Source organism: Ostrea edulis, chromosome 7 (genome assembly GCF_947568905.1).
Source record: "Ostrea edulis chromosome 7, xbOstEdul1.1, whole genome shotgun sequence".
Lineage (NCBI taxonomy): Eukaryota > Metazoa > Mollusca > Bivalvia > Ostreida > Ostreidae > Ostrea > Ostrea edulis.
Window position 1 is genome coordinate 36,385,039 of NC_079170.1, and position 9,176 is coordinate 36,394,214.

At 37.3% G+C, this 9,176-nt stretch overlaps 1 protein-coding gene across 1 annotated transcript; it reads right to left on the reverse strand.

The window, feature by feature from the left end:
- Positions 1-4,456: 4,456 nt before the first annotated feature.
- LOC125656874 (E3 SUMO-protein ligase ZBED1-like) lies at positions 4,457-6,592 on the reverse strand. Its single transcript, XM_048887496.2, has one exon. It carries the CDS (start codon positions 6,590-6,592, stop codon positions 4,457-4,459), a length of 2,136 nt encoding a protein of 711 aa, XP_048743453.2.
- Between the last annotated feature and the right edge of the window lie 2,584 nt (positions 6,593-9,176).

A 9,176-nucleotide genomic window follows, 5' to 3' on the forward strand; every position in this document is an offset into this window, starting at 1 on the left:
CTTCCTTTCATACAGGAAGGAATAACTTTGTTGTCCTTCGTTTCGTTATTAGTGAAAATATTTTGAATACAAAAGAATTTTTTAAATGATTTAGAAAAGTTCCTACAACAGGCTACAAAGTTAAGATCTTCATGTAAGCGAAATGCTGTACTTGTCGCGACATATCATTTACGTGTATTGTTGTATGTATGTTGAAATGCCTTGATTTTATATCCTCAATATTGTATCTGTATGTCTACTCACCCTCAATTGTCTTATTTGTATAGATTTGTAAATATGTTGTGTTTAAACTGATGAGCTATAAAGAATCAGAATCGGGTTGAAATGGACTGTACTCATCTGTCACATTGGTGGGATTTTTTAAATTCCCAGTGATTTGTTTCCACACATGATAATATCAAACAAAAAGCCCGTATAGACCATTATCCATTATGTCATTGGTCATCTGAATATTATTTTAAAGTATCATTAGCCCCAAGGGCTAAGAAATCTAAAATGATTTTCCTGTTCTGTATGTATAGGCTAAATTCTTATATTCAACCATTATTCAAGCATAAAACAAGATGTGTTCTTTAAAAAAAAACCACAGACTGACACACACCCCCCCGAATTTTTCCTAGTGGTGAAAGACTCTACACAATACTAATATAATACTGTATGACTTGGGATCCACCCTTGGGTTGAGAAATTGGCAATTTTGGTATCCCATCCTGTTTTTCCTAAACCTGCCTTCAGTTTTATACAGTATCAGTAAAACCGTAGAAGTCTATCAAATTATAAAGGCATTTTTATAATCACTATGACCATTCTAGCCCCACCCAGGGATAATGAAATTCACAATTTTGATAAATGACTATCTTTCCTTCAAAATGTCCGTTTAGTTTCAATTTAGTATCGATAATTTTAAATAGGATGTTATTCAAATATTTTACGCATAAACATTATATGCCAAGTTTGATTCCGACCTGGACTTAGAACATCTACCCCAGAGACCATGAAATTCACAAATTTGGTAGAGGCCTACCGGCTCTACATCACTATGTTTTTCCTAAAGATGTGGGGTTGTAGAGAAAGATTTTTTAATGGTCAATTTTTGCCCATCCTTAGGCCCAGAGAGTACAGACGTCCCTACATCTATCATTCTTGTCACCCTTATTCCAAAGATACTTCATACCAAATTTTAAAAGAATTGGACAGGCAATCATATAAAAACATCGAAGAAGTGAAAAATGTTCAATGGTTATGCACGACGGACGACGGTGGTCGCTGACCAATTGAGTTTACTCATGTGACCTAAAAAAGAACTCCATGTTGTCAAAACAAATATGCTGCTCAAATTGTTTGAAGAATTACATGCATCATCTCTTTAAAGTCTTCAATTACTCTTTAATATGCAAATTATCATCTCTTGATCTCTTAATTAATTGCATATCATAGATTGTGTCAATTCTGGCATTTGTTCATTTCTTGAAAATCAAAAATTATGTCAACTCCTCCTGCAAATCATTTGATTATTTCATACCTTGAGTTGTTCAACACTTGCATATCATATCAATGTTTCATCTCTTGAATGTTTTCACTTCTTGTAAATGATGTGACATTTCGTCTCTTGAATTCACTCCTATTTTGATCCACTTTCCCCTGATAATCGAGACCTGTGTGTACCTCTCAAATATTTGTAAAATTGAAACACTACAATTATATAGTAGATACAAGTATTCACACCATAACCTGAACAATTGTTTTACTCTACAACATTTCCTATATATTAATACCTAACTACATGTATAATAACATTTTTGTCAATTCCACAGGAAGTTCAAATGTCAAAGAAGAAAAATTATAATTCAATTTCTTTAAAATAATCGTCCTAGAGGACAAATATATATTTTTTCCAAGTGACACTTATGTTATTTTTTTTAAAGCTGTGTTCCTGTAAATAGAAAGTAATAGAATTTTGCAAGAAGCACTCCCTGGAATGATATAAAAGCGACTCGTTATGAATTTACGGGTACACCGCATAGCCAGTCTAGCAAATAATCGGGGCATCATCACGTGACGTCAGCAAGATACAGGTCATGTTTGTTTCCCATTCATAAACTACACGACACATTAACCTCATTAATCCACTGAAACTTAACATCTAATATGTTGCTTCCTTCTAGTTCGCTATGAAAGTCACATACAAAATCTCCTGGTGATGACCTTTTTATGTGCTTAGAAAGTTTACTATCTTCCGCTTTCATCCATTAAACAGATGTATCAATCACACTTGAATTCTCTAAGCACCTATGTTATATACACATGTTTAAGTGTCATTTCTAATATTTCATTTTTTTCCTTCAAATATTGTGTTTATTATAATGCACTTTAAAAACTTCCATATTATATTAGTGCATTTACATATTTGAATAATACTAGTATTTCATACATTAATTTATAAACTCTGAAAATCACACAAATGTACTTACAAAGTTAAATGACAGTATCGATACTTCTAATTCATAAAGTGGGTATTTAGAATTGTTTCTGTTGTTTCAATTCTTTTCTTATTTTAAAAAAGATGGCGCCATACCTCAATTCCTGTGCGTTTCCTTCGAAAAAGTTTAAATTGCTTGAACTTTTATGGCATGGCGACCGAGTTGATGCTGTCCTTGCTTTGCATCAAAGCGTATCCAGACTGGATTGGGACCACCCTGCACAATATCCGATCAACGATTCTCGACTACCCTAACAGGATCACAGCCAACCTAAACAAACTATCCGACTATCCAGACAGTACCAGTCACCCTCCACACAATATCCGACTATCCAGACAAGATCGGGACCACCCTCCATACAATATCCGACTATCCAGACAGTACCAGTCACCCTCTACACAATAGCCGACTATCCAGACAGTACCAGTCACCCTCTACACAATATCCGTCTATCCAGACAAGATCGGGACCACCCTCCATACAATATCCGACTATCCAGACAGTACCAGTCACCCTCTACACAAGAACCGACTATCCAGACAATATCAGTAACTCTCTACACAATATCCGTCTATCCAGACAAGATCGGGACCACCCTCCACACAATATCCGACTATCCAGACAATATCAGTCACTCTCTACACAATATCCGTCTATCCAGACAAGATCGGGACCACCCTCCACACAATATCCGACTATCCAGACAGTATCAGTCACTCTCTACACAATATCCGTCTATCCAGACAAGATCGGGACCACCCTCCACACAATATCCGACTATCCAGACAATATCAGTCACTCTCTACACAATATCCGTCTATCCAGACAAGATCGGGACCACCCTCCACACAATATCCGACTATCCAGACAATATCAGTCACTCTCTACACAATATCCGTCTATCCAGACAAGATCGGGACCACCCTCCACACAATATCCGACTATCCAGACAATATCAGTCACTCTCTACACAATATCCGACTATCCAGACAAGATCGGGACCACCCTCCACACAATATCCTAACAGGATCAGAGACAAACTATCCGACTATCCAGACAGTATCAGTCACCCTCCACACAATATCTGACTGTCCAATTTTCGACTATCCCAACAGGATCAAAGACAACCTAAACAATATATCTGACTATCCAGACACCCTCTACAATCAATCAACAATATAAGTTCTAGAAATAGAAGATGGTATGAACTGTGACGCTTCACGCCAGCATACATTACTTTTCATGGCGTAGTTCATATCTTCTTATATTTCAAAAATGAAATTTATGTCTTACATTTACATTCGTTTTAGTCGTGAACAATGTGCGTATGAATCTTGATAAATATAATACATCCGTCAGAAATAAAAGTAGACACATTCATGAAGAAATGGCTATCATTGTAATTTGTAAATATACAAAAGGTAAAAGCATTAAGAATGTGAATATATAAGGAGCCAAAGCCACATTCTTAATCGTATTTAAATCGTTCCACTTCAGGCGTGACAACAATTTGTCCAGCGATTTCGGTTTCTCATTACCATGCGAAATCAAGTCCAGATTGCGCGACATTGAATAAATTACTGATCGCGTTTTTAATCATGAATAAAAAAAAAAGTCTTATGCATGATGTCTATCAAGCAACCTACATACAATGTCACGAGGACAGTACTTTTACAATCTGTGAAGGACAACAAGGTGTGTTATCAATATCAATACTTTTATATATCTTCCTGACGCAGCTATTATAAATCAAGAACACAGAACTGTGCAAATTGATTAAAACCACCTGCAAGCTTTCGTAATTGTTAAAGAAACAAATTATAAAATACCTGTATAATAAAATCATTTTAATGAATTTGGTTTTGTTGTCAGAACACAAAAATGCTTCAATATGGCAAATATCCATTTGCATACTAGTCCATGTCATATTCATTTGGATACATCTTATATCAGGAGCATTGCTACACACAGTTTGTTTAATTTTTCAATTTAATATAGTTGTCATGTAGAAAAATAAGTTTGTCAACAAAAGCGGACGGTAGAAGCCGCCGCTGCGTGGTGTATCTGTGACGAACTTTCTCAAACATCCGGTCAGGTGGTTTGGACGTGGCGGGAACACAGAGGTAAATTTTAGCCACACGTGACAAAGTAGTGAAAACTAATTGGCGGTTATTCCACCATTTGCACGGTGATGTAGTTCTCTGCTCCATGGTGCAGTATTGATCAATTTCTGCCAATACGCTTTCTTCCTCCTTTGTGATGTCATCGGGCGCTTTCCTGCTGCCTATGACGTCAGCTAGCCAGTCGTCCGATTTGGAGGAAGTGTTCGATACCTTTACTTCCTCGCGTTTTAGTTTCTTGGTTTTGGGTTCGCTGTTTTTGTCGTTGTCAACAAGAATGACGGAATAGGACGTACCGTCCACCTCGCTCCGTACCACGGCTTCCTCCTGAATGGGAGTGTCAGCTCCGCGGCGATACAGGTCCGTGGCCAACCCCAACAAAATGCCGCGGGCACGTGCGCGCTCTTCTGATTCCACGAAGAGAAGGTCTTTGAATCGTGGGTCCAAAAAACTGGAAATCAGAAGAAATTTTCTAACACTGGAATCTGAATAAAATGAATACAGTGTGTTCCATACAGTTTCTTTCATGATTTTGACGGTCACAGAATCACAATTTTCAGATGAAAGTGAAACCTGAAGTTTTTTGATAATGGGTAGGATCATGGAGGCGGTGATTGGTGTTTGTGAACACATAAGATCCACTGCAGACTTCAGGGGGTTTAGCACAGTGCACACGTCCTCGAGCTGCTTGCAAAGAGAAGTGCAATCAATACTGTCAACCCCATCCATCAATTTAATTAATTCCTTCTGGTCCATTAATTTCGCCAGAATGTCGTAGGTGAACAGCCAGTTTTGACAAGCCAGTGTGTTTGTTGGTGATGAAGTAGAAATATCGTGATTGACTTCGCTGAAATTCTTGACGAGTTCTTGTTGTGTGTGGCTTATATTGGACAGAAGTTCTCGAACACATTCCAAATTAAGTCCAGCACGGGCAGCTTTATTTATGGCTTCCGCCAAACAGTGAATGGTCTGAATGCCCAAACTAGACTGACCCATGTCATCACCAGAGACCACGGTCACAGATTCCTGAATATCCCACTGGGTCCGGACTTTGTTTAAATCTTCCACGATGCTGCCGCTGTCCGGATTTGTTGTTAATGTGTAACTGTCCAGACCCCAAGTCTCACTGACTAAGTGAACACTGTATGTGACGTAATTTTCTCGAGATTCTGACGTCCATTTATCGCATGTCATGGCAACAGATTCGCAGTTTTTCAGTAAGTCGGACAGAGAATGGTTTAGTATTTCGTAGTGCTGCGATATAAAAGATTCGTAAAATTGACGGCTGGTTTCTGGGTCGAATCCCGGATCTGCAGCGGACATCATATTTACGAAGGCGGTATTATCAAAACCTTCCGGTGTCTCCATACGGTCTATGAAGTACTCCGCAATCATCGTATTTAAAGAAATCGATCGCTGGGTGTTTGTTACTACATGCACATCGGATATCGTAGGTTGCAGCCCCGTCTGAGCACTGGTAACGATATTGGGCTGAAATGCAACATTCTGCGCTACACTGCTCACGATGCTGGGTTGTAAAGCAACCTTCTGCACACTGGACACGATACTCGGCTGCAGTGCAATCTCTTGCACATTAGTAACGATAGTCGCCCCATTAGCAAACGGTGATAACGGAGATGCCTTGTTTATTGCTGGAGATGGAGGGGAACCTTGTCCGACATCCGGTATCAACGGTCGTGGCGGTCTCCTACTGCCATGGCCGTGGCGGACGAGATGAGTGTGAAGATTTGTAGTATTCCCACAGTATCGTACACCTGTCAGGCAATGTCGGCAAATAGCACGCGATTTATCGAGCTTTCCATCCGCCCCCATATAAAATCCAAACTCCTTCCACACGGGACTCTTCGTTCTCCCAGGAAACCCATATAGAGTAGGCGGCGAGGAGACTTCCGCAGCAGGATTTGGCCACACATTGACGAAATCATCCTTAACTTCCGTTTTGATTTGACTTGCTTCCATCGTGTCTGCCATGTTCTGTCGATAACGCACGCTTGTTTTTCTCCCTCCGCGCCTGCGTACACATGACCTCCGATAAATCGCGATAACAAACAGTATATATTAACGTCTGGCGATCGATCAAATTTGAGAGATTACGCGAGAACACACTCGATAGAGCGCGCAATCGATTGACCTGGTTTACCGCGTGATGAATCTATCAACAGTCTATAAATAATTTCCTGCTAACACGATACGCTGCGCTCGTCATTTAAGTATACAGTAATATGAATACCAAGCATCGAGGTCACTCTAGCATGAATCGATGTGCAGATCGAGGCAATCATGTTTTGCATTGGAACCCTCTGCACAAACAAAATGATTTCTGACAAGATATTATTTACAATATTTTTAAAGCGTTAAACTTAGTATTAACTGAAAAGCCACAAGGTTCTGACATGAGAGAGAAAGAGAGAGAGAGAGAGATACGGCAGTGATTAAACTTGCATTGACCTTCCGATGACTCTACGTGTCAGTATCAATGAAATATGCACACACCAAATGCACATTATCACAGAGTAACGCATTCAATCAGAGCAACATTCAATTTTTCAAGTGTCATTTTGTTTACTACGCATTATACAACGATTTGCGTATGCTATAGGCCTACAACTATCGTATGACGATTTTCTGTATCATTTCCCCCATCACTGTTGTACACGGTGTATATATTGTAACTTTCAAATTCCATGTATTTTAGAAAGAGCCAATGGGCCTGCCTTTGACCGCCAGCGAATTCTAAATGTCGACTGCATGTATTGATATATAAACACAATCTACATGTGTTATCATGTACAGTGTATGTACTGATATTAATAACATAATGTGTACGAACATTCTATTTTCAGGTTTGGCTCCCTCCCACTTTGTTAAATTGTTGAATGTTTTGTTTTAAAATTTATAAGATTGATTAGCTCTGCTGGATGTGACTACAGACACCTGAATTTCTATCAATAAGTCGCTCAATAAAGCCAAAGATTATAACACCCCCTCCTCCCGTCTCTCTCTCTCTCTATATATATATATAAACGAAAAAAGAAAATATATAAAATTCCGAGAGATAAATTTTATTCAAACGTCGCAATGTACATGTATCGTGGAATTGTACTGTTATATCGGATCTCATAAAACAAACAAACAAACCCCAAACTTAATGTTAATACTATATATATATATATTATTATATGCGCATATTTTCATATTTGTGTCACTATATGTGAATTACAGATGTTACTTTCTCCTGATATTTTTATTTGAGAATACACAAAAGGCACGTAATTTTTTTTTTTAATTCTTAACAAGATCGGTCAAACTGCCAATATGTCTTCCAACTACCCCCCCCCCCTTCATTTTTTTCTTTTGAAAACGGGCCTGTATAAAACAATTATATATTTGATCATATCTATTATCTATATCCCTGAATATGAATAATGTTTGATAGATATTAGAAAAGATTGATTGATTGTATATTTTATATTATTGTTTAATGTCCCTCTAGAGAATATTTCATCCATATTATATATAATTAGTACCTAACTTAGTATCATTGTTTGATATAAGTACATGTACATAGAATACTATTGTGAAGGTTTCATATATAAGTACATATTGATAATTTCGTCTCGCTGATTCATGAAAAAATATATGATTGTACTATATATATATATATATATATATATATATATATATATATATATATGATTTACCTTGATAATGGTAATTAATTTAATCGTATTCAAAAAATATACATGTTGTGATCTCGTCCTTCAGGAGAAGGATAAGCTGCTATCCCATCATTCCTTAGTTCATAATGATTATAGATAATGAGATGTTGGCTTTTTTCGAATCGTTTTGGATGTCACAGACCAGAATTTTTCAAAACAAAATTTTGATACCCGGGAACAATTCAGTAGTATGAAATTCAGCATTAGCTGCTCAAGTCCTACTTATCGATTGTTATATAAAACTCACCACTAATGTATTAAAATTCATCACAAGGGATATCGTCATGAAATTTTTGTCTTACTAAAATTTGACACGTCTATTCTATATTTCTATAGAATAGAGAGGGTCAGTTTGTGAAGTTGTAATTTTCACATTAGAATTTCTTTTGTTTATATATATACATATACATGTATATAAACAATGGATGAGACATTATTTTATGGAAGTTAATAATTCATTGCGAAGAATGATACGTATTTTGCATAAAATTAAAATTGGAGGTGATCGTTTTCATTCTTAGATTTATTTTTCGTCTTTGTTATCATGTTCCAGCATTTGAAACACTTATCAGAATCAAAGTAATTTCTATGTCGTAGCTTACAGCTAATGCCCCTATAACAAATGTTCTTCCATTGCGTGGTCAGTGTGATAAAACGCTTGACCATTTAGAAATGTTTGAAGTCTTACTAATACCATGACGAGGGAAATCTCTCTAAGCGGTCATTCGCAACACAGTCACTGAGGAAGGAAACGTAAAACAGCAATCTGACACAAACAGAACGTTATTGATCTGTGTCAACAGTCCATCTCACTGTTACTGAGTCATAATCAACAG

Coding starts and splice junctions, on each gene's coding strand:
- LOC125656874 (XM_048887496.2), bottom strand. CDS start 6,592: ATGGCAGACACGATGGAAGCAAGTCAAATCAAAACGGAAGTTAAGGAT.